Genomic DNA, 24,678 nt, shown 5'->3' on the forward strand with positions numbered 1-24,678 from the left:
AAATAAATCCCAGGGGCCTGGGAAGAAGATGGCTCAGTGGTAGAGGGCCTAACTTGCATGCATGAGGCCCTGGGTTCGATTCCTCAGCACCACATACACAGAAAAAGCTGGAAGTGGTGCTGTGGCTCAAGTGGTAGAGTGCTAGCCTTGAGCTGAAGAGCTCAGGGACAACGCCCAGCCCAGAGTTCAGGCCCCATGACCAACAAGAAAAAGAAAGAAAAGAAATCCCCGAAGAGCACCAGGCAGCTGCTTAGGAGAGACCCCCCCCACACACACACACAGAGGAGCCTCCACCCCCCACCAGTCCCAGCAGCCATTTCGGCTCTCAGAAGCCTGTCTTATTTCTTCTTGCTCTTGAGGGGCTGGGTGGGGGAGTATGCCATTACTGGGGTTTGACCTCTGGGCCTCGTACTCAACTTTTTTTGCTTGAGGCTGATGCTTTACTACTTGATCCACACCTCCAGTCCTGGCTCCTTTTTTTAAACAAATTAATTGGAGATAATCATCTCTTAGATTTGTCTCCTCTGGCTGGCTTGAACTTCAATCCTTAATCTCAACCTTCTGAGTAGATAGAATTACAGGCGTGAGCCGCTAGCACCGGCTAAGCCTATGGTTTTGAGAAAGAAAATATACACAAAGCTGGAAGGGCATGCTGGGGGCTGCTCCCCAAGGGCAGACCCTACCTGGACCCCCAGGGTCAAAGAGGAGAGGCCGCGGTGCTGTTCTGTTCCCATCCTAGGGAGTCAAAGGCACAGAGAAGATGAGGTTACCTGACTGAGCTCACAGCCAATGAGAGCAAGGGACAACCCAGGCCTGAGTGGCGGTGTAGCTATCCAGTGACTTGTGCTGGCCAGAACTTGGCTCTGGTGACCCTGGCTACTTTCCCTAACTTGCTTCTTGCCACCCCCAGTCCCTCCCCAGATCGCTGACACCGAGGAGCCCTATACGCAGGTCTCTGTGGCCCGAGACAAGGAAGCTATCCTGGAATGCAATGCCACAGGAAGGCCCCTGCCCACAGTGGCATGGGAGAAGGATGGCCACCCTGTAAAGGCCAAGCCTGGCCTGTGGCTGCGGAACCAGGGCCAGAGCCTGCATGTAGAACATGCACAAGAGGCGCACGCTGGGCACTACCTTTGTGTGACTGAGAATGTGGCCGGCAGGGCTGAGAGGAGGTTCAAGCTCTCTGTGCTAGGTGAGGACCCATGGCCGGGTGGGCAGGGATGGCTCAATCACCAGGCAGGGTCCTTAGGACCCATGGCTGGGGAGGGCAGGGATGGTTCAATCACCTGGCAGTATCCTTAGGACTTGTGGCTGGGGAGAGCAGGGATGGCTCAATCTCCAGGCAGGGTCCTCAGGGTCCTCAGGCTGCCCTCCTGGGACCCCTGTTCTTCCTGGAGTCATGTCAAAGGTGAGAGCTGCTGTCAGGGCCACCACCAACACAGGTCTCCAAATTAGAAACAGCCCCAAATATCTCTGATTTTCCCCATGCTGCTTCCTCCTTTCCCCCTCCCTCCTTCTCTCTCTCCTACTTTTCTTTCCTTCATTCTGCTTTCTTCTTTGTTTTCTTCCTCCCTTTTCCTCTCTTTTTTCCACCCTCCTACCTTCCTTATTTTTTTCTCTCCTCCATTCTGTCTCTTTCCTTTCTTCCTATCCTTTCTCCCACATTTACTTTTTCTGCCTCTGTTCCTGGCAGTCTGCTTCAGCATGGCTGGGTGATGTGATGGAAGATTCAGGGTCTGCACACTGTAGAAGGAGGTCAGGGCTGCCTCCTGAAGGGGCAAGGTGGCCTTGGGGCTGGTTAGGAGTCTGGGGGCCAGGCTGGGTGAGTGGAACAGCTCCCTCTCCCCATCATTTCTGAACTTCTGCAGGGCTGGAGTCAGCTTCAGGGTAAAGATGGGGTGTGGTAAAGGGAGATGAGCAGGCTGGGTTGGGGGGGGGCAGTTCTCTTACCAGGCTCCAGCCTCTCTGGCATCCTGAGCCCCACCCTAGTGTGGACGGGGTCATTTCCTGTCTACGCAGTTTGGGGAGTGCATGTGGACTCAGCTTTGTAGCCATTTCAGCCTCAGTGCTGGGCTTTTGCTCCACGCTGGGCACAGGTCTAAGCACTCTTACACATATTCTTATTGAATCCTTCAAGCTTCCTCCGAAGAGCTTGGGGAATCAGAGGTCCCACAGTACCCAGCCAGTGGCTAGCATTCCCTCCTTGGAGTGGGGGGTCACAGGCTCCATGGATGCACCTCTGGTTTTGTCGCTGCCCAGATCCTTCCGCAGGGCTGTGGGTCCTTGGGTTGGGACAAGCAGGAGGCCACAGTCCTCTCTGCACCCCGGACATGGCTCTTTTGCTGGTTCTAGTTCCCCCAGAGCTCACTGGAGACTCCGACCCGCTGGCCAATGTCACTCCCGCCTTACACAGCCCCCTGACTCTGCTCTGTGAAGCCACAGGGATCCCGCCCCCCGAGGTCCGCTGGTTCCGAGACGGGGTGCCCATCAGCCCGGGGAAGGGCACCTATCTCCTGGCAGGTAAGATCCCACCCAGGACCGGCTCTCTGGAGTTCAGCTTAGCCCAGTCTATACCCTTTACTTGTCCATGATCTCTGGCCCTCGGCTACCAGTCTGGTGTACTGACATTCGAGTAGCTGGTCCCCAAAACGCTGGTCAGTGAGATGCTGGGGGTGGGGTGGGGCGGTTAGATTCAAGCCCCCCTCTTGGACACACACATAGAACATTTGCATGGTAAAAGTTCCGAGAGGCCAGGTGCCCGTGGCTCACACCTGGAATCCTAGCTACTCAAGAGGCTGAGATCCAAGGATCAAGGTTCAAAGCCAGCCCAGGCAGGAAAGTCTGTAGAATTCTTACCTCCAATCAATTACCAGAAAACCAGAAGTGGCGCTGTCGCTCAAGTGGTAGAGCACTACCCTTGAGCTGAAGAGCTGAGGGACAGCGCCCAGGCCCAGAAAGCAAGCCCCACGACCGACCAAAAAAAAGTTCTGAGAAGTTCTGCAGCTAAAACAAGTTCTCTTAGCCCCTCTGAAGCATCCCATAAACCAATAACATACTTTTGAGACTGCTCATCTAAGCATTTAATCTGAGTATTTATCCTCACAGAATTGTGATAGTTATGGCTGGGAAACAAATGGGAAAACTGAGGCAGCATCCCATCTAAATGTCTTGGGCACTTCAATCTTGTTCCCTGCACCCCACATGGAATGGCAAATGTGTTTGCTTACACATCATTCATAACACTTGATAGGGTTTTCCAGGTGCATTGTACAGCTCTGAACTCAGAGACCGCAGAAAAGGGAATGGCATTCAATTAGTGATGTCTGCCCTGGGTGTAGAAATAACAGTAATGGTTATGTGTACTGTGTACCTGTGCTCTCCAGGCTGATCCCGGATGACTCCATAGATCCTCTGAAGGAAGATAGTTCACCCTCTGAGGTGCTTAGGAGAAGAAAGCCTTTCTCTGTGCCTGCCAGTAGAACGGGGATCTGAAGTAGATCAGAACTACATAGCCTGTTGCTATCCTTTTAACTCCAGCCAGTCCCAGAGCCACTCGTGGGCAGGATGTTCGTGCTAGATGAGGATCCTCAGCTTGATTCTAACACATGTGCTCCATCCATTTCCTGACCCCGTTGGGCCTCAGTTTCCTCACTTGAGGAACAGAACACTGTGGGAGGCAGACACGCACAGATCTGGTTAGAATGCTCTTTGTGGTGGGCAGGCAGAGCTGGCCAGAGCCCTGAGGAGCCCATGCGCGCCCTCCTCCCCCAGGTGGCTGGATGCTGCGTCTGGCAGAGGTGCAGGAGGCGGACGGAGGCCTCTACTCCTGCCTGGCCCGCAGTGACGCCGGGGAAGCGCGGAGGAACTTCAGCGTGGAGGTCCTGGGTATGCAGCGGCCCCGGCTTGCTGGGCGCCCGACATCCTTGCCCTTTTCTGGGGAGCTTCTGGGCAGGCAGGGGAGGAAGAGAAACCCAGCTTTGTCTCCTTTGCCTCATCTAACACCTCTGCTCTGTAAAACAGCTAAGGGAGGGCACCCTGGCCCTGAGTTCAAGCCCTAGTGTCGGCACGCATGCACGCGTACATGCACACACACACACACACACACCACTTCTACTCTAAAGCTGCCACGGAACTTTCTAGAAACTGCAGGAACTAACCCACAGTGGAAGGGGCAGATATTCTCTCCACACCACCACACCACCTTGTCTGATCAGGGCCATGACTCGGGGGCACCGGGGTCCTCCCTTGCCAGGCAGCAAATGATAGAGAGGGAAACTGAGGCACGGGAAATGAGATTGCTTATTCTCCACTTCCGGCGGTGCCGGTGCCAATCACCCTGGCCAGTGGCTGTCTGTCTTCTGCTTCTCCCAGTGCCTCCCAGTCTTGAGAAGGAGGACGTGCAGGAGGAGGTGACGGCGATGGAGGGACAGACGGCTCAGCTCACATGCAATGCCACAGGTCAGGGCTGCGCAGGCTGGGGAGACAGCCGGGGGCCCCACCCATCACCCCAGCCCGCTGCTCCCTGTCCTACATCTGGCCCCCACCCTAGGTCTCTGCTCATCTGTACTTGCCTTCTCTCTGTCCCTAACACTCCTCTACTCCTTCCTTTCCTGAGTACAATGCAGCTTCCAGAACATTCCACAGAGACTCCTTGCCTAGCCCCTCAGATCTAGCAAGCTCCCTCCATAGTACCCCTGTGGAACCAGGATTTTCTGTCCCAGTATTGGCTGTGGAGGACCACAGTGGCTTACGAGGACTACTGAGTTCCTTGGGGACCAGGCTCATTGGTCACCAGTTTCCACAGTGGCAGAATAGCTTCCCATTCATGCTAGTGGGTGACGGATGGCTGAGTGGCTACACAGGTAGACAGATGGATAAATAGATGAATGGATGGATGGTGGATGGATGATGGATGGTGGGTGAATGGATGGATAAACAGATGCATGGTGGTTGGCAGATGAATGGATGGATAGTGGTCATAGATGGTTGGTGGATGGATGGACAGATGGAGAAATAGATGGTGGGCGGTGCTTGGAAAAGTATATGGATGGTCGACAGATCAATAAATGGATGGATGGTGGATCAAGGATGGATGGTGGATCAATGGACTGGTGAAAAACATTGGTGAATGGGTGCATGGATGGACGATGGGTAGTGGATGGATGGTGGTTGGTGGATGGGTGCATGGATGGACGATGGGTAGTGGATGGATGGTGGTTGGTGAATGGGTGCATGGATGGATGATGGGTAGTGGATGGATGGTGGTTGGTGGATGGGTGCATGGATGGACGATGGATAGTGGATGGATGGTGGTTGGTGGATGGGTGCATGGATGGATGATGGGTAGTGGATGGATGGTGGTGGTGGATGGGTGCATGGATGGAAGATGGGTAGTGGATGGATGGTGGTTGGTGGATGGGTGCAGAGATGGATAATGGATGGTGCTGGGAGGGCATGTGGATGGTGGGTAGATCAATAAATGGACAGCTGGATGGTGTATCAGTGGATGGAGAACTGATGGATTGATGAAAATAATGGTGGATGATGGATTGTGAATGGATGGACAGTGGATGGATGGTGGATGGATGGTGATTGGTGAATAGATAGTGGATGGATGGATGAGTGGATGGTAGATGGATGGATAAATGATGGGTGAATGGTGGATGGGTGGTGAATGGATAGATGGTGGGTGGACTATTGATAATGATTGGATGATGAATGGATGGTGATTGGTAGAAGAACAGATGGATAAATGGATGGATGATGGGGGATAGATGATGGTAGATGGCTAAATGGATGGATGGATGATGGTGGGTGGATGGATGGATGATGGTGGGTGGATAGATGGATGGATGATGATGGATGGGTGGATGGATGGATGATGGGTGGGTGGATGGATGGATAATGGTGGATGGATGGATGATGGTGGGTGGATAGATGGATGGATGATGATGGATGGGTGGATGGATGGATGATGGGTGGGTGGATGGATGGATAATGGTGGATGGATGGATGGATGATGGTGGGTGGATAGATGGATGGATGATGATGGATGGGTGGATGGATGGATGATGGTGGATGGATGGATGATGGTGGGTGGGTTGATGGATGGATGGATGGATGGATGATGGTGCGTGGGTGGATGGATGGATGACGGTGGATCGATGATGATGGGTGGATGGATGGATGGATGGATGATGATGGACGGATGGATGGATAGATGGATAGGTGATGGTGGGTGGATGGGTGGATGGATGGATGGATGGATGATGATGGATGGATGGATGGATGATGATGGGTGGGTGGATGGATGATGGATGGATGATGATGGAGGGGTGGATGGATGCATGATGGTGGATGGATGGATGGATGGATGATGATGGATGGGTGGATGGATGATGATGGATGGGTGGATGGATGATGATGGATGGGTGGATGGATGGATGGATGGATGGATGATGGTGGATGGGACATGGATGATATTTGGTGGATGGATGGATGGATAATGGATGAATACATTTGTGGGTGTGTGAATAGATGGAAGGATTAATTTGCAACTCTGTTTTCCTGTCTGCACCAAGCCATCTCTGCTACACCCCAGGAGGGAAAAGGCAAGCAAACACCAGAGGCCCAGCCCAGGGTCTACATCTGCTTCTTGCTGTGCTCTGGGATGAGATCGCAGCCAGAGGCGGGAGCAGCCGCTGAGCTCTGCATCCACCTGGCCACCACCTGCCGAATGGCCTCATCCTCCCCTTTGCCCAACAGGCCGCCCACTGCCCAAGATCACATGGTTCAAAGATGGCCGGCCCCTGGCTGGTGGAGATGCCCATCTCTTCTCCCCGGATGGAGCCCTCCTACAGGTCCTCCAGGCCAACCTGTCCAGTGCCGGCCATTACTCCTGCATCGCTGCCAACGCCGTGGGGGAGAAGACCAGGCATGTCCAGCTCCGTGTCCTAGGTGAGCTCTGCGGCATGCCCTGCCCACCCTGGTGCTGGCAGGAGGGGGGACTCCCCACGGAGCATACATACCCCTGCACTCCGTGGACCTCTCCAAGTACAGCCAGGACATTAATAGCAGCTCAACTAACTATGTCTCACGAGCTCTGTGGGACAGGTGTTTGTCGCTGATGGAGCTTTGAGGCTTCCAGAGGGGATGTGGCTCATGCCAGGGCCCAAGATGGTGTCTCTCCTGTCCTAGAGGGCCACGGCCCATGCTCTGGGGGCGCGGGTTTAGGGAAATCCTCAAATCATCCTCCACTGCAGTAACAAAACTCCAGAGGAAGCAGCTGGCCCATGCTTTCAGGGGCTTCTGTTCCCCGTCATTGGGCTCTGTGGGGCCAGGGAAGAGGGGACCCAGAACACAACATAGCCCCCGGGACTGTGAACCACCACCACCCCACTTCCCCCAGTGAGCCTCTTCCTCCAGAACTTTCCAAGACCTTGGAAGGAGAACTGGGGCTCATGAGGGCAGAGCATCAGCCCTGAGCACAAAGCTAAGCAAGAGCATGAGGCGCTGAGCTCCAGCCCCAGTACTGGCGCAAGCGATCCCAGAACTTTCCAGTAGTGCCACCCAATTAGGAATGAGTCCGTCAGTGGATTTGGCTAGTTCAAATGATGACGGATGGATGGCAGCGCCCTTCTGACGCAGCCACCAGTGGGTTCCGAGCCCTCCACACTAGGCCAGAGCAAGGGTTCCCACAGGGGCTGAGAAGGAAAGCGGGGACCCACTCTGGCTTCCTCTGGCTCAGCTGACGAGAAGCCCAACGGAGCCACGAGGCTCTGCTTCTGGGAGCAGGCGCTGAGGTGCGCTGGCGACGGTGGGAAATCCTTCCCCTGCATGCCTGCTGCTCGATGGTAGAAAGCTGCGGCTCTGGACATCCAAACCCAAGTCCAGACCTAGCTGTGCCTGCCATGCCTGGCTTCCACGGTGCCTCAGTTTCTTCCTCCGGATAACACAGAGATCAGTTGCACGGAGGCTTGGCCCCAGGGTGCCGGGGCCTGTGCTCACTGGTGTCCCCCCTCCCCAGTGCCCCCCAGCATCCGGGGAGTGACTGAGGACAGTCCCGAGGAAGAGGTGACAGTCACCGTCAACAGCCCCCTCTCCCTGATCTGCGAGGCGCTGGCCTTCCCCTCCCCCAGCATCACCTGGATGAAGGACGGGGCCCCTTTTGAGGCCTCGAGCAACATCCACCTGCTGCCAGGTGACGGCGCCGGGCTGGGCAGTGGGGGGGGACGTGGGGGGACTGGGGACGCAGTGTCAGGGTGAGCCCGCAGCTCAGGGTGACCCTGGCCTGCTGCCCACCCCCTTCCCCTCCCAGGCACCCACGGGCTGCAAATCCTGAACATCCAGAAGGAGGACGCCGGCCAGTACACCTGTGTGGTCACTAACGAGCTCGGAGAGGCCGTGAAGAATTACCATGTGGAAGTCCTCAGTGAGTCAGGGCCCTGGAAACAGCTGGGCCCGGGAAACAGCTGGGCCCGGGAAACAGCTGGGCCCGGACCGGAGCCGGAGCCGGAGCCCCTCCGAGACCCTGACTGGCTTCCTGGGCCAGGGCGGGCATCATTCCTCATCATGGGGATGAGGGTGGTATGGACTGGATGCAGTTACCATGGAAACCCACGGTCCTCCCCGCCCCCCCCTCCTGGCTGTCTTCTGCCACTTCCGGGGCAAGCCCTCAGCCCAGGGAGCCCCGCCCCAGATCTGCCCAAGCAAACCACCCTCCCCTCTGAGCGTCCTCCCGCCCCACCCCGAGCCCCCCCGAGCCCCCAGCAGCTCCTCAGACCCCCCTGTGCGTTCCAGTTCCGCCCTCCATCTCCAAAGACGACCCCTTGGGGGAGGCGGGCGTGAAGGAGGTGAAGACCAAGGTGAACAGCAGCCTGGCGCTGGAGTGCGAGTGCTCGGGCATGCCCCTGCCCGCCATCAGCTGGTACAAGGACGGCCGGGTGAGTGCCGGCCCCGGGCAGCGCCCCGGGCATGCCCGCCCGCCTTCATCATCTCTCCATCCACCTTCTGTCTGTGTGTCTGTCTGTCTATTGTCAGTCGTGGGGCTGGAACTCTGGGCCTGGCGCTGTCCCTGAGCTCCTTCACTCAAGGCGAGCGCTCTACCACTCTGAGCCACAGCACCACTTCTGGTTTTTGAATAGTTAATCAGAGATACGAGTCTCACAGGGACTTTCCTGCCCAGGCTGGCTTTCAACTGCGATTCTCAGATCTCAGCCTCCTGAGCGGCTAGGATGACAGGCCTGAGCCACTGACACCCAGCCTATCCTTTATTATTTTCAAAAATAAATCCATCTCTGCTAAGCACAAACATTAAACTGTGTGTGCATATATATATTAAAAAAAAAGTGCTAGAGTTTAAATTCAGGGCCTCAGGTTCACTTCACTGGCATGTTCTGCTGGTACTCTACCACTTGATCCATGTCTCCAGCCCAACTTTTTGCTAGTTAATTGGAGATGAAGTCTCATGTAGTATTCTGTCTCAACTGGTTTTGAACCGTGATCCTCCAGATCTCAGGCTCCTGAGTAGGCAGGATAACAGGCGTGAGCCACCGGTGTAAGCTGCTTGAGTTTCTGTTTGTTTGTTTGTTGTTTTACCCAATTCTCTTCCAAGTCTGAAGTCACCTGGATTTGGTTTTCCAAAGCTGTCAGCACAGCTCCACGACCTTGTGCCCTTTTTAGAAGTTACAGCTTGACTTCTTTCTTTCTGATCTCTTCTCCCCTCTCCTCCCTGCCCCCACCTCGTTACCCCCCCCCCCGCCCCCCACAGCCCGTGACCCCCGACCAGAGGCTCCAGGTCCTGGGGGAGGGGCGGCTGCTCCAGATCCAGCCCACACGTGTCTCGGACTCAGGACGCTACCTGTGCGTGGCCACCAACGTGGCTGGCGAGGATGACCAGGACTTCAACGTGCTCATCCAGGGTGGGTGGCTGTGCCGTCCGGGCGGGGAGACCCACGCTGGCCGCTCCCGCGGCAGAGGACGGTGCCCGCCGCTGGCCAGCTGAGGGGCAGAGGGCACGGCCCCCAGGGGCTCCATAGCTGGGTGGGAGGCAGGAAGGCCATGTAGAGCAGCAAGTGGCCGGGTTTGGCCGCACAGTGCTTTGGGAAGGACCCGGTGGGACCCCGTCTGGGGTTCCCCTGGTCCTGACGGTGATGGGCTGCGTGGCTGGGGAGGGACACCGCCCCCTCCGAGCCTTAGCCTTGCAGGTGACCTTGGACCTTGCGAGTCTGGCGGCTGATGGTTGTGTGCCTCTGTGCTCTCGTAAACCAGGGCAGGTCCAATCTGCGCCACCACTCCTGGGGCAGGAGACCCTCCCAGAAGTTCCCTAGCAACCGCTCAGTAAACACCACCTACACCGGGGGTGGGTGGGGGTGTAAGAAATGCCTTGGAGTGGGCACGGTGGCTCACGCCTGTAATCTCGGCCATTTGGGAGGCTGAGACCAGGAGGACTGGGATTTGAGGCCAGCTTGGGCAGAAAAGTCTGCACAACTCCCATTTCCACATGCAAAGCCGGACAGGTGCTGTGATTCCAGCTAAACCGACGCTGGGAAGGCTGAAAGTAGGCGGATCACAGTTCAGACGCAGTTCAGACACAGAAATGAGACCTTATCTTAAAAATAACCAATGAAAAATGCTGTGAAGCTGAGCGAGAGAGGTCGGGGGGAGAGGAAGGGAGGAGGAGGAGAGGGAGGGAAGGAGGAAGGAAAGGAAACACGAACGATGGAAGGGAAGGTCTCGGATGATGTTGCTGCTTCTAGTCCAGTGTGGTGGTCACAGCCTCCGCCTTCCCTGAGTTTCCTAATGGCTTCACCCCCCCCCCCCGCCAGTGCCCCCCATGTTCCAGAAGGTGAGCGAGGCCGGTGCAGACCTTGAGGCCCTGTCCCAGGAGGAAGAGGAGGCCCGGGGTGAGGTGACTGAATTCCGGGAGGTCATTGAGAACCACCCGGCCTATCTGCACTGCGACACCAATGCCGTCCCGCCACCCCAGCTCGCCTGGCACCGGGAGGGACGGCCTCTCGCGGCCGCTGACAGCGTCTCTGTGCTGCAAGGTGGGCACTTGGGGCGCTCGCGCTCTCTCTGTCTCTGCTGCCTGCTGGGCAGCCTTGGGCAGGAAGAGTGACCACTCTGAGCCTTGGCTGGGATGGGCACAGACTGAACTGCGCTCGCCCAGGACTCGGCCTCCCCTTGACCCGTGAGCCAGCCGGGTGGAGCGGTCAGCCGCACTGACCGCACTGACCACGGCACTGTGTCCGGGAATGAGAAGAGCAGGTTCCTCACCTTGGAGGAAGGAATGCTTCCGTTCTTGGCTCTGTTGGGTGTTTTTGACCATCTTCCCATGCAACCCAGGCTGACCTGAGCCTCCTGAGAGCTGGGATTACAGGCCTGTGCTCCCTGGCTGGGCTGGGGCTCTTGTCCCCGAGCCTCGGCCTCTGTCCTGTGTCCCTGCAGGAGGCCGGGTCCTGCAGATACCCCTGGCGCGGGCGGAGGATGCCGGGAGGTACTCATGCAAGGCCTCCAACGAGGTGGGCGAGGACTGGATGCACTTCGAGCTGCTGGTGCTGAGTGAGTGGCCGGCCGGGGAGACGGGGCAGGCGCAGCGGCCGAGGGGCCGTCTGTGCAGCTCCCACACTCCAAGGCTCCTAAGGGGGTGGCAAGCCTGGCCAGGAGGAAGTGGCTTCAGATTTCAAGTTGGTCCCCTCTTCGCTGTGTGGCCTTGAGCAAACCAGAACCCTCTCTGTTCACCCGCATTCCTTGGCTGCATCCTGGCCAGGCTCAAGGACCTCCCACCCGTGCCTGGCACGGAGGGCTGGCCTCACCGCCACCCGGGCAGCCAGCCAGGCCCTGGGCGCTCCTCACCCCCTCCTCCCCGCCCCCCAGCGCCGCCCGTCATCCTGGGTGACACGGAGGAGCTGGTGGAGGAGGTGACCGTCAACGCCAGCAGCACCGTCCGTCTGCAGTGCCCGGCCCTGGGCAACCCGGCTCCCACCATCTCCTGGCTCCAGAACGGGCTGCCGGTCTCCCTGAGCCCGCAGCTCCAGGTCCTGGAGGAGGGGCGGGTCTTACAGGTGAGGCTGGCCCCGCCCCGCCCCGCCCCGCCCTGCGCGGGCGCCCTGGGATCTCCGTGGACGCAGTCACACGGGACGGTCCCTCGGGCAGACCACGGGCGAATGGCCCGTGTCCGCTACAGGCTGTGGGGTCAGGGCCCGCCGCGCCCCCCCGGCGCCCGGCCGCACCCCAGCCTCGCGCCCCCCCCCCCCCAGGTCTCCACGGCAGACGTGGCGGACGCCGGCGGCTACATGTGCGTGGCCGAGAACCAGGCCGGCTCCGCAGAGAAGCTCTTCACCCTCCGCGTCCAAGGTGAGCGGCAGAGCGGCGGGGTCCCACGGGCAGCCCTCGGGGGACCCCCAACCCTCGGGGGCCACCCCCAGCAGGGGGTGGAGGGCAGCCATGCCCAGGCCTTAGAGCACCATCGTTGAGCATTTACTGCGTTCCTGACTGCCAGCCCCTCAGGCGTGGTCCTCCTGTGTGGAGGGGGCCGGGTCTGCCCCCCTCCCGACACCCCCGGTCTGTGCTCTTGATCTTCCCCTGTTTACGAGCTCAGATATGGGGATAATCGTAGGCTGGGCATGAACCGCTGCCTGCACTGTGTAGCCTGGTGCTGTGTGACGCCGCAAGCCTGGCGCTCCCTCTCTGATCTCCAAGCTCCAGGAGCTGAGCAAAGGCCCCTGGCGTCCCCCCTGGCCCTCTGCTCCCCATCCTCCAGCTTGCTCCCGCCCTCCTTTATCCAGTGCCACCGCGGATCACCGGCCAGAACCCCGAGCAGGTCAGCGCCCTGGTCAACAGCAGCATCTCCCTGGCCTGCCAGGTCCACGCCCACCCCGCCCCCGAGGTCACGTGGTACAGGGACGGCCAGCCCGTCCCCCTGGGCGAAGAGGTTTTCCTCCTGCCTGGTGGGTAAACTGAGTCTGCAGGCTGTGTGGGGAGGGGGCCTCGGAGCCAGGCCGCTGCTGGTGCGAGGTGTGCGTGCCTCCCGCAGGCACACACACGCTGCGGTTGGCACGGGCGCAGCCGGCGGACGCCGGCCGGTACCTGTGCGACGCCCTCAATGCCGCGGGCCGGGACCAGAAAGCGGTGCAGCTCAGCGTGCTGGGTACGTCCGGGCGGCCGCCGGCTCTTCCGGAGGCAGCTGGGTGGCTGCGTGACGTCTTCCTGTTGTTTGTTGGTTGGTTGGTTGGTCGAGGGGCTTGAACTCTGGGCCTGGCTCAAGGCGAGCGCTCTACCGCTTGAGCCCCAGCGCCACTTCCAGTTTTCTGGTGGTTTATTGGAGATAAGAGTCTCTGGACTTTCCTGCCTGGGCTGGCTTTGAACCGTGATCCTCCGATCTCAGCCTCCTGAGTAGCTAGGATGACAGGCGCGAGCCGCCGGCGCCCGGCTCCCTGTGTGGCGTCTGGGGGTCTCCTGTAGCAGGCCTGGGCTGGGGGCGGGGAAGGCTGCAGGCCTCACTGGCCTGGCCTGTTCTCAGTGCCGCCCGGCTTCGCACGGGCTCCTGGCAGCGCTCCCGAGGCTGTGCTGGTGCGGGCGGGGGACAAGGCCACCCTGAGCTGTGCCACTGACGCCCACCCGGAGCCCACGGTGACCTGGTACAAGGACCAGGGGCCTCTGGCCCCCACGCAGCGGCTGCAGACTGTGCAGCGCGGACAGACGCTGCAGATCCTGGCGTCGCAGGTGAGGGCAGAGAGCAGCGCGGCGGAGGGACCGGTCCCCGCAGCCCAGAGGGCCTGGGGTCGGGGGTTGGCAGCTGTGGGATGGGGAGGGGAAGCTGTCCACACAACCTTCCAGGACCTTCTGTCAACCAAGGCTCCCGGGAAGGCCGGAAGATGCCTTCTCCCTGTAGCAGCCCAGACAGGACCTGCACCTTTGGGGAGCCCCTGTCCTGGAGGCTTCTGGAGCCTGGGTTTTTAGGGAACTCCCAGATGCCACCAGCCCCGCCCCGCCCCGCCCCTCAGCACGGCCTCTTGTGGTCCAGGTTTCAGATAAAGGCGTGTACAGTTGTAAAGTGAGCAACGCCGCCGGGGAGGCCGCGAGGACCTTCGTCCTCACCGTGGAGGGTAAGCTGGAAGGAAGGGAAGGTCTCGGATGGTGCTGCTGCCTCCAGTCCAGCTGGCCGGGCTGCTGTGCTGTGAGCCGCTGAGCGCAGGGCCGGGTGCCCCGGCACCGGGGGAAGGAACACTAAGACACCATCCACTCCTGCCCTGAGCCCTGCAGCCCCCCCCCCCCGTCCCCGCAACCCGGGGGTAGAGCAGAGGGGGCACTGCGGGTGCACGGGGCCCAGGCGGGCTGGGCGGAGCCTGCCCAGTCTGCACAAAGCTCCCACAGCTTCATAAATTATGTCAAGAGCTGGGTGCAGTGGCTCACACCCGCCATCCTACCTACTCAGGGGGCTGAGATCAGAGGATCACAGTTCAAAGCCAGCCCGGGCAGGAAAGTTCCTGAGACTCTCATCTCTAATAAACTACTCAGGAAACCGGAAGTGGTGCTGTGGCTCAAGTGGTAGAGCACTTGCCTTGAGCTGAGGAGCTGAGGGACAGCGCCCAGGCCCAGAGTTCAAGTCCCACAACTGACAAAAAATAAAATAAATGCATGTTAAAATTCAGCTTTAGCCAGGTGCTGGTGGCTCACACCTATAATCCTAGCCACTCAGGAGGCTGAGATCTGAGGATCTCAGTTCAAAGTCTAGGGGACTCTTAAAAACCCAGAAGTGGAGTTGTGACTCAAGTAGAAGAGTGCTAGCCTAGAGTGAAAAAGCTAAGGGACAGCGTGAGACCCTGAGTTCACGCCCTGGAACTGGCAGACGTGCACGCACGCGCGCACACACACACACACACACACACACACACACACACACACACACACACAGCATGCTGCAGTGAACTGAATGAGAAAGCCATCTCCCTCTCTTGCGCCAAAGCCATGGGGTCTGCATCTAGGCTGGTGGGGTCACTGGGCTCTGGGAGGGAGATCAGGAACCCGGCTTCCTCCCGTCATGTTACTCTTGGTGTTGGGGTGTGATCCCCAGGCCTGGCTGGCCACACAGCCAGGGAGGCTGGGAACCGGAGGACTCGCTCAGAACTCTACTGCTGGGGATGGGCAGTGGCGGGGTCAGGGGTGGGGGCAGCGCAGAGGCCTCAAGGTGAGCATTTGGATATGATGGCTGAGGTCAGACCTGCTCCTTCAAGCGCACAGTCCCTTCTGACAGCGGCCTTCCATGAGGGGCAGGAAGCGGGGGACACCTGGCTCTGGAGGGCAAAGACCCACTGGAGTGTGTGACCCCACCCTGGAGGAGCTCGAGGGTGCTGGGGTTGATTGGTGATGTCTGTATAACTTCATCCTGGATGAGCTCGAGGGTGCTGGGATTGATGGGTGATGCCTGCCCTGGCATGGGCTAAGGCCTGCTGCTGCTAGCCAGCTAGGCTTTGTGGACCCTTAGAAATAACCAGCTGCAGCCGCCAGTCCTGTTGTGAAGAGAGGGACCCCTCTTCCTCCATGCATGGCGGAGCATAAAGCTGGAACCACTCATAATGGGGAAGGACTTTCCCGGTCCTCTCATCACCTGAGAGGAAGGGAACGGGGAAATGGCTGGGGATTCTGAGGGTCTGACTTCCTTCCTGCAGTGCCCCCCACATTTGAGAACCCCAAGACAGAGACGGTGAGCCAGGTGGCAGGGAACCCCCTGGTCCTCACCTGTGATGTGTCCGGGGTCCCACCGCCCGCGGTCACTTGGCTGAAGGACCGAACGCCGGTGGGTGAGTATCGCGCTTGGCCTGGGGTCGCTGGCCACAGAGGACGTTATGGCTCTTTGTATTTTTACTCGTCCAAATCACACGTTGGCCGGGCATGGTGGTGCCTGCCTGTAAGTCCAGCATTCAGAAGACTGCGGGAGAAGGATTGTGAGTTCAAGGCCAGCCTGGGATATATCCTGTCTCACAACAGCAACCACAAAACATGTGCAGAACAGCGCTATTGACGTCTGATGGAGTTTTTTTAAACCTTGACGTCTAAACAGCAGGAACAGTTCCCGTGCCCTTTGCTCACCTAGGAGAGAAGACCTGGACTCAGCCTGGGCGCGGAGAGACGTGGCATTCACCCAGGCTGGGCTCTGTCCCCAGCCCGGCCCATCCAGGCCTCACCCCCTGGCTCCTCCAGCTACACCCCACTGTGCAGTGGGGGGGGGGGGGGACAGAAGGAGGGGGCTGGAGAGCCTCCTGGTGCAGAGAAACTTCTAGTGCCGTCTGTGCCCTTGGAACCCGGTCTAGTGCTGTGTCCATCTCCTGCCACAGACGCGGCACTCCCTGGGGACAGGGACTGGGCTGTGTTCACCTTTGAACACAGGGCAGAGCATGGAGGGGGTGGCGTGGGAGCAGCATCCCCTCCCCTCTGCCCAAGGGTGGGCCAGGAAGCCTTGAGGGACAGGTGGAGCGGAGCTGGTGGGAGCTGGGACCAGGCCGGGCCTGGGTCCCCCAGGGAAGAGACGGCCCCACAGAAGTGAAACAGAGACCGGACTGCCGGGCGCTGGTGCTCACGCCTGTCATCCCAGCTACTCAGGAGGCTGAGATCTGAGGATTGAAGTTCAAAGCCAGCCTGGGCGGGAAAGTCTGTGAGATTCTTAATTCCAGTGAACTAGCAAAATGCTAGAAGTGGGGCCGTGGGTCACGTGGTAGATCACCAGCCTTGAGCTAATCAGTAATGCGAAGACCAGGGGCTGGAACAGTGGCTCCGTGGTAGAGTGCTTGCCTAGCATGCATGAAGCCCTGGGTTCCATTCCTCAGTTCCACATACACAGAAAAGGCCAGAAGTGGCACTGTGGCTCGCGTGGTAGAGTGCTAGCCTTGAGCTCAGGCCCTGAGTTCAAGTCCAGTCCCGGTACATGCATACATACACTACACACACGTGTATTTACCTATATGCACACACATGCACGTGCACACGTAGACTAGGACTGAGGACGGAAGTGACTGGTGAGAAGGAGCCCCTGCCCCTCTGGGCCTCAGTTTCCCCTCCCTTGCAGAGAGCAGCGTGGAGCATGGCGTGGTCTCCAGGGGGGGTCGCCTCCAGCTGAGCCGCCTGCAGCCAGCCCAGGCCGGCACCTACACGTGCGTCGCCCAGAATGCCCAGGCTGAGGCCCGCAAGGACTTCGTGGTGGCCGTGCTGGGTATGTCCACCTGCTCCCCGTGCCCATGGCCATGCCCGCCCGAGGCAGGTCCGTGGCTCATGGTCACCCCTGCCGCAGTGGCCCCCCGGATCCGGAGCTCAGACACAGCACGGGAACGCACGGTGCTGGAAGAGCAGGAGGTGCGGCTGGACTGCGAGGCCGATGGGCAGCCGCCGCCCCACGTGGCCTGGCTGAAGGATGGCGGCCCGCTGAGCCAGGGGGCCGGGCCTCACCTCCGGTAAGACCCAGCTGTGCCTCCCAGCACAGCGAGGCTGCCCGTCCCCGCGTGCCTGCCCTCAGCATCCACTCCCCACACAGGTTCTACCTGGATGGCAGCTCCCTGGTGCTGAAGGGCCTGAGGGTGGCGGACTCAGGTGCCTACACCTGCGTGGCCCGCAACGCAGCCGGAGAGGACTCCAGGCTGCACACAGTTAATGTTCTAGGTGAGGAACAGAGGCCCAGGAGAGGTGGGCAGCCCTGGGGAGGGGGAGGGCCTCTTCAAGGACTCCTGCAGGGTGAGGAGTAGCCAGGACACAGGAGACATGGGTTCAAGTCCTGGCCAAACCCCTGCAGTGAATGCCCTGGGCCTCCGCGCCTTGATTTAAACTTTTTTGTGTGTGCCTGTACTGGGATTTGAACTCAAGGCTTGGATGCTGTTTCTTAGCTTTGCTCAAGGCTGGTGCTCTACCACCTGAGCCACACTTCCACTTCCAGCCTTTTGCTGGTTAATTGAAGATAAGAGAGTCTGATGGACTTTTCTGCCTGAGCTGGCTTTGAACTGTGATCCTTAGATTTCAGCCTCTTAAGAAGCTGGGATTACTGGCATGAGCTACCAGTGCCCAACACTGGACTGAACATGAGGCCCTGGCCAGGCAGGGGAGGGGGGGGGGGTACGTCTGTAGCCCCTGTTCCCTCCCGTACAGATGAGACTCTAACCACGACCACTGCTGTTGGCAGTCTGGGTCGGGGTGCTGCCTCCTGGAAGCCCCCCAGGAGGAGCCCTCTTCCCCCGGCCCTCAGCTCCCCTCTGCCCTGTCCCCCTCAGTTCCCCCCACCATCGAGCAGGGAGCTGGGGATGCGGGGCCGCTGCTGAGCAGGGCCGGGGAGCCGGTGACCATGGCGTGCCCCACGCGCGGCTCGGGGCCCATCCACGTGAGCTGGCTGAAGGACGGGCTGCCGCTGCCGCTCTCAGAGCACACGCGTGTCCACGGGGCGGGCCGCACGCTCAGGTGGGCCACCGCCCCAGCCTGGGGCTCGCGCAGCCTCACTCCGTCTCCCTCTGTCTGTCTGTCTCTCTGTCAGTCGTGGGGCTTGAACTCTGGGCCTGGGCACTGTCCCTGCACTCTTCAGCTCAAGGCGAGCACTCTACCGCTTGAGCCACAGCGCCACTTCTGGTTTTCTGGTGGTTTATTGGAGATAAGAGTCTCATAGACTTTCCTGCCCGGGCTGGCTTTGAACCGTGATCCTCAGATCTCAGCCTCCTGAGTAGCTAGGATGACAGGCGTGAGCCACCAGCGTCCGGCTGTCTCTCTCTCTCTCTCTCTCCCCCCTTGGTTCTTTGGGGGAAAATAATCAAAAGCAGGCAGAAAGTGATGGTGAGGAGAGAGGACCCTACTCCAGAATGGAGCCCCAGAAGGGAAAGCTGCCGGCACAGGGGCAGGGGTATGAGTGGAGACTGGACAGGGCTCCAGTTTAGAGTCACCCCGTGCCCGGTCCCCCGCCCCAGGATTTCCCAGGCGCAGCCGGCCGACGCCGGAGTCTTCACGTGCGTGGCCTCCAGCCCGGCAGGCGTGGCCAACAGGAGCTTCTCCCTGCAGGTGCTCGGTAAGGCAGTGGGCTGGACGGCCCGGGTCCTCTGGCCGGGGTGGGCATCAAGGCCCTGGCCCCCTGCCCACCCAGGCAGAGCCAGAGAGCGGCCACAGGGGGCCCCGGCAGGGCGAAGGCTGACTCACGCCCATGCCTTTGGTCTCACGTACATTTTTCTCATAAGTAGTGGGTAGCACTGCAGGCACCAGAATACCATCCTAAGTGGTAGCCTTGAGCCTGAGCCCCCCCAGAGAAGGGAACGATACCTTGGGGTATCATGGGGGGACTGGCCCTGACCTCAGAGGGGCTCAGAGAGGCTTCTTGGTGTAGTGAGGTCTAGGCCAAGTCCTAGAGATGAGATTGTCTGGGAGGACAATCAACGCAGCATGTGCAAAGGTCCCAGGACCAGCACCACCTGCGGCAGAACAGAAGGGCTCCTGCCCTCCCTCTGCCTTCCGCAGTGCCTCCTGTCCTGGAGCCGGTGGAGTTCCGGGAGGATGTGGTGGTGGCCCGTGGCTCCTCGGTGACCCTCCCATGCAAGGCCTGGGGGAGCCCCCTGCCCCTCGTGTCTTGGATGAAGGATGGGGAGCCCTTGCTGACGCAGAGCCTGGAGCAGGGCCCCGGCTTGCAGCTGGACACGGTGGGCGCCGGCGACGCGGGGAGCTACCTGTGTGTGGCCGCGAGCCAGGCCGGGGAGGCCCAGAGGCGATTCCAGCTGGCCGTGATGGGTGGGTGCTCACGGGCCGGAGGGCGGTGGGCCCTGAGGGTGGGGGGGAGAGGGTGGCGAGCCCCCTGGAGGCCGGGGCGGCCCCGGTGGGGGGTGGAGCTGCGCTGGCTCTGGCACTGCGCCCGGCCCAGTGGCCGGGACGGTAGTTGCTCCCAAGTGTCCAGCAGACCAGGCAACAGAAACGAGATCAAGAGCCCGAAACCCGGGGGGCAGAGCCCCAAGACCCCACACTTCTTTGTTATTTGTCTTTATTTCGTTTGCCGGTCCTGAGCTTGAACTCGGGGCCTGGGCGCCGTCCCCGGGCTTCACTGGCTCAGGGCTAGCGCTCTACTCCTTAAGCCCCATTGCCAGCTTTTTCTGAGTCATGTATCGGAGGTAAGAGTCCGGTGGACTTTTCTGCCCGGTGTTGGACTGCGGTCCTCGGCTCTCAGCCTGCTGCGTAGTTAGGATGAGAGGTGTGAGCCGCCCAGCGCCGGGCTCCCCGTTTTTATTTTATTTTACTGTCGTGTCAGTACTGGGGCTTGAGTTCAGGGCCTCGCATTCTCACGTGGCTTTTTACACTCAGGGCTGACACTCTGCTATGTGAATCATAGTCCCACTTCTGTGGTCACACACACAGTGTGTGAGAGGGTCCTGTGACTTGAACTCAGGGCCTGGGCACTGTGCCTGAGCCTTTTGGCTCAAGGCTAGCACCCTACCACTCGAGCCACAACTCCAGTTCTGGCTTTTTGTTGGTTAATTGGAGATAAGAGTCTCACAAACTTTCCTGCCCAGGCTGGCTTCAAACCATGATCCTCAAATCTCAGCCTCCTAGACAGCTGGGATGACAGGCGTGAGCCACCGGCGCCTTGCCACTTCTGCAAAATTTTGCAGTGTTGATCTGTATTAGAAAAGGGTGGATCCATTGTGTGTAACACACACACACACACACACACACACACACACACACACCTGCATGCACACAAGCACGCACACACACACACGCCTGCATGCACACAAGCACACGCGCGTGCACACACACAGACCTGCATGCACACAAGCACACGCGCGTGCGCACACACACACCTGCACGCACACAAGCACACGCGCGTGCGCACACACACACACATCTGCATGAACGCAAGCACACGTGCACACACACACACACACACCTGCATGCACGCAAGCGCACACGCGTGCGCACACACACACACCTGCATGAACGCAAGCACATGTGCGCACACACACACACACACCCCTGCATGCACGCAAGCACACGTGCGTGCACACACACACACGCGCCTGCATGCACGCAAGCACACGCGCGTGCGCACACACACACACGTGGCATGTCCTTGTTGGATTTAAAGCATAAGTCATTGTCCTGGGAAGGACCTGGCCCGTGTGTCCAGGCCTCAGTGCCCGCACCCACGCCCGGCTGTCTTCACCCTGTGGCGGCGAGGCCCGTGGGCCCAGCCCGTGTCCAGGCCCCGGCTGACCCAGGGCTGACTTGCAGATCCCCCCCACATCGAGAACTCAGACAAGCTTACGGAGATGTCACTGATGCCCGGCGCCCCCCTGGAGTTGCTGTGTGATGCCCAGGGTGTCCCCCCGCCCCACATCACCTGGCAAAAGGATGGGCAGACCCTGGCCAGGCCAGAGAACAGCAGCCGAGCCGGGCAGAGGCTCTGGGTGGAGAGTGTACAGGTGCTGGTGCCCGCCCGCCAGGGAAGGGGGCAGGAGGAGGAGGGGAGGGGCGGGAGGAGGAGGGGAGGGGCGGGAGGAGGAGGGGAGGGGCGGGAGGAGGAGGGGAGGGGCGGGAGGAGGAGGGGAGGGGTGGGAGGAGGAGGGGGGCGGCGGCTCCCCCAGGGCCCAGCTCCATCCTTGGCATGGGGTAATCGGGGGAAGATGATGCCTTGGGCTGTGTCCTCCCGGGCTCCCAGGCTGGCAGGAGCCAAAGCTGGTGTAAAAGCCAGATGGCTCTTTATCCAGGCCAGAGAAGGCCTAAAACCAAAAGAAACTTCCTGAAAGAGGCAGTCATGTCCTAGTCCAAAAGCGAGAGTGAGAAGGGGTGGGGAAGAATTCCAGAGAGGAAATCCAAGGCCGGGAGGTGAGCTGGCCCCTCTTAGACCCTCTGTGGGTCTTGAGTGCGAATCCTGACCTGGTAAGGAAACCAGGTTGGGAGGGGGTAGGGGGAGGGGCTGCTCACTCCGCTCTGTCTCCCAGGTGGGTGATGCCGGCCTGTACACCTGCCTGGCCGAAAACCCTGCAGGGGAAGTTGAGAAGAGCTTCCGGGTCAAGGTTCAAGGTAGGGGGCGTGGGGGACCAGGTGAGAGGCAGGATGGAGGCCGCAGAAGCAGGTCCATCTTCCGTGTCCCTTTGTCCCCCAGCGCCTCCGAACGTGGTTGGGCCCCGGGGCCCCCGTGCTGTGGTGGGCCTGGCCCCGGGGCAGCTGGTCCTGGAGTGCTCCGTGGAGGCAGAGCCAGTGCCCGAGATTGAGTGGCACCGGGACGGCGTCCTGCTGCAGGTGGGTGCGGGGTGAGGGGTCCCGGGAGCAGGGTTACACCCCCTTGCTGAGGGTCAGCTCCCACAGCACCCCTGCCTGCCTCCCTGCCCGCCCGCCCGCCTGCCCGTCCGCTTGCCTCCCGCGTGGATGGGGCACAGAGGCATGATGGGAACTCCCACCAGGGCATCAAAGCACGAAGTACCTTTCCTCACAGGTACCTGCCAAGTCCCACCCAGGGGCTGTGTGACCCGAGCTGGCAACTGAGGCCAGCTGTTAGCTAATTAAGATTAATAGAGACTGCCAGAGAGCCACGCAGACATCCAGGTGCAGAAAACAAAGAAAGTTTATTGCCGGGAAAGGGGGCCGGCAAGACCCCTTCTCACAGGGAGGAATGAGAAGCAGCGCAGGCTATTGTCTGGGGTGACCTACATTACCTAGGAGGTCTAGGAGGGGCTGGAAGGGGCTAGGAGGCGGAGACCCTGGTGTGGACGCGTGGGCCAGGGGCTTCATCATGGCGGACTAGGATTTATGGCTGCTGCCCAAATAGTAGACAAGGGTCCTGCAGCTGCCCAGAGCTGAAGGTCACTCTAAGGGGCTCTTGCTGCCTTCAGTGGTGGAAGCTGCCCCAGAGAAGTGCCATCCCGAGGTAAAGGGGGCTGGCGGCTGATGATTCACTGCCTGTACTACAGGGGCCTGGTGTTGCCTAGGAAGGGAGCGTGCCAAGCTGTGGGGAGGGGAAGGGGACTAAGCTATGGGAAGGGAGCGCATTTTGGTGACACTGGCCAGGATACAGGGGAGAGGGTGGTGGGCTTCCGGGGTGCGCCTCGGGAGCCCCCCCTCCCTGCAAAGGCGGGGGCGTTTGCCAGGATCTGAGTTCCAGCTGGCTGATGGGGTTCTGGCCCTGGCGGGGGGCCCCATCAGGAAGATGTCCACACGCAGTTCCCGGAGCGGGGCAGGTTCCTCCAGCTGCAGGCCCTGAGCACGGCCGACGGGGGCCGCTACAGCTGCACGGCCCACAACGCTGTGGGCAGCACGAGCGTGGACTTCCACGTGGAGATCCACAGTGAGTGTGCAGCCCCCACCGCCGCCCACCCGCCACGGGCTCCCAGCCCACGTCCTCTGTGTGCGCCCCCACCCCCGCCCACCCGCCCCTCACAGCCCGGACCCCACGTCCCTGTGCCCCCGTCCCCAGCCGCGCCCGCCATCCAGCCGGGACCGCCCGCCGTGAACGCCTCCGTGAACCACACGGCCCTGCTGCCCTGCCGGGCTGACGGCGTGCCCGCCCCCCTCCTGAGCTGGAGGAAAGATGGGGCCCCCCTGGATCCTGAGAACCCCAGGTGGGAGCCCAAGGGGAGGGTCCCGGCTCACAAACACAAACCCACTTGAGCAGCAGCTGGGGCAAAACACAGAAGGACAAGCAGGCCACTGCCCTAGCTATCTCTTCAGTACTTCTTGGTGTGTGTAGGTCTCTCTCTCGCTCTCTCTCTGTCTTGGTCCCCCTTCCCCCTCTCCTTCATCTGTGAACGTGGCCAGCATCCCTTCAGCCCCCTCAAGGACCCCTAGTTTTACCTGCAGAGTAAGCAAGCTCTCTGTGACTACAAAGTCCCAGGCAGAGAATGTCATTGGTCCAGCCTAACCAATTCACCCATCCATGGTCCAATCAACTGTGGCCAGGGGCGGCTTTAAATGGCACAGCTATCACAGCCAGTGGCTCACGCCTGCAATCCTAACTACTCAGGAGGCTGAGATCTGGGGATCACGGTTCAAAGCCAGCCCGAGCAGGAACGGCCGTGAGACTATCATCTCCAATAAACCACTAGAAAACCGGAAATGGCACTGTGGCTCAAGTGGTAGAGTGCTCACCTTGAGCTTAGAGTGCCCAGGCCCAGAGTTCAACCCCCAGGACCAACAAACAAACAAAAAATAGCACAGCCTTGGCCCTGGAGGAGGGGCATGTCCCAGATCCTGGGGCCGTGTTCAGAAAGAGGGGGATGTGGGAGCTGCACCCGACTGTCACCCCTTGGCCTCACAAAGGTCAGACTGAGGTCAAGTCACATCCTCTCGCTGGGTGGAGGGGACGGGCGGAGAGCCGGTGTCCCTGCAAGCACAGCCAGGCGTCCAGCCCCACAGGGACCCCTGGCCCACCGCTCCCGTTCCAGGCTGGAGGTCCTCCCCGAGGGTTCCCTGAGGATTCGGCCAGTGCTCACCCAGGACGCTGGCCACTACCTGTGCCTGGCATCCAACTCGGCCGGCTCAGACCGGCAAGGCCGTGACCTCCGCGTCTTCGGTAGGTGGCCTGGGGAAGCCATGTGCCCCAGTCCCCAGTGGTGTGTGGGGTCCCGCCAGAAGCCCAGAGCCGTGATCCTCAAATGTGTCTGACAGCCGGGCGCCGGTGGCTCACGCCTGTCATCCTAGCTACTCAGGAGGCTGAGATCTCAGGGTAGAAGTTAA

General features: G+C 60.1%; 1 protein-coding gene across 1 annotated transcript in view; it reads left to right on the forward strand.

The window, feature by feature from the left end:
- Window positions 1-24,678, forward strand: part of Hmcn2 (hemicentin 2) — a 120,163-nt gene that overhangs the window by 68,724 nt on the left and 26,761 nt on the right. The window contains exons 45-74 of the mRNA XM_042680875.1: window positions 911-1,192; window positions 2,353-2,520; window positions 3,772-3,885; window positions 4,372-4,458; window positions 6,766-6,957; window positions 8,027-8,200; window positions 8,318-8,431; window positions 8,800-8,942; window positions 9,770-9,920; window positions 10,827-11,048; window positions 11,449-11,562; window positions 11,878-12,065; window positions 12,261-12,357; window positions 12,789-12,950; window positions 13,037-13,150; window positions 13,523-13,725; window positions 14,027-14,108; window positions 15,672-15,803; window positions 17,066-17,209; window positions 17,288-17,447; window positions 17,528-17,652; window positions 18,255-18,438; window positions 18,936-19,033; window positions 19,477-19,743; window positions 21,238-21,428; window positions 21,948-22,029; window positions 22,112-22,248; window positions 23,149-23,290; window positions 23,420-23,564; window positions 24,387-24,514. Of these exons, the coding sequence (XP_042536809.1) occupies window positions 911-1,192; window positions 2,353-2,520; window positions 3,772-3,885; window positions 4,372-4,458; window positions 6,766-6,957; window positions 8,027-8,200; window positions 8,318-8,431; window positions 8,800-8,942; window positions 9,770-9,920; window positions 10,827-11,048; window positions 11,449-11,562; window positions 11,878-12,065; window positions 12,261-12,357; window positions 12,789-12,950; window positions 13,037-13,150; window positions 13,523-13,725; window positions 14,027-14,108; window positions 15,672-15,803; window positions 17,066-17,209; window positions 17,288-17,447; window positions 17,528-17,652; window positions 18,255-18,438; window positions 18,936-19,033; window positions 19,477-19,743; window positions 21,238-21,428; window positions 21,948-22,029; window positions 22,112-22,248; window positions 23,149-23,290; window positions 23,420-23,564; window positions 24,387-24,514 (4,542 nt within the window). The remainder of the gene's footprint in view (window positions 1-910; window positions 1,193-2,352; window positions 2,521-3,771; window positions 3,886-4,371; window positions 4,459-6,765; window positions 6,958-8,026; window positions 8,201-8,317; window positions 8,432-8,799; window positions 8,943-9,769; window positions 9,921-10,826; window positions 11,049-11,448; window positions 11,563-11,877; window positions 12,066-12,260; window positions 12,358-12,788; window positions 12,951-13,036; window positions 13,151-13,522; window positions 13,726-14,026; window positions 14,109-15,671; window positions 15,804-17,065; window positions 17,210-17,287; window positions 17,448-17,527; window positions 17,653-18,254; window positions 18,439-18,935; window positions 19,034-19,476; window positions 19,744-21,237; window positions 21,429-21,947; window positions 22,030-22,111; window positions 22,249-23,148; window positions 23,291-23,419; window positions 23,565-24,386; window positions 24,515-24,678) is intronic.

The sequence above is a fragment of the Dipodomys spectabilis genome, unplaced genomic scaffold (assembly GCF_019054845.1).
Source record: "Dipodomys spectabilis isolate Male_0828 unplaced genomic scaffold, ASM1905484v1 ptg000067l, whole genome shotgun sequence".
In the NCBI taxonomy this organism is placed as follows: Eukaryota; Metazoa; Chordata; class Mammalia; order Rodentia; family Heteromyidae; genus Dipodomys; species Dipodomys spectabilis.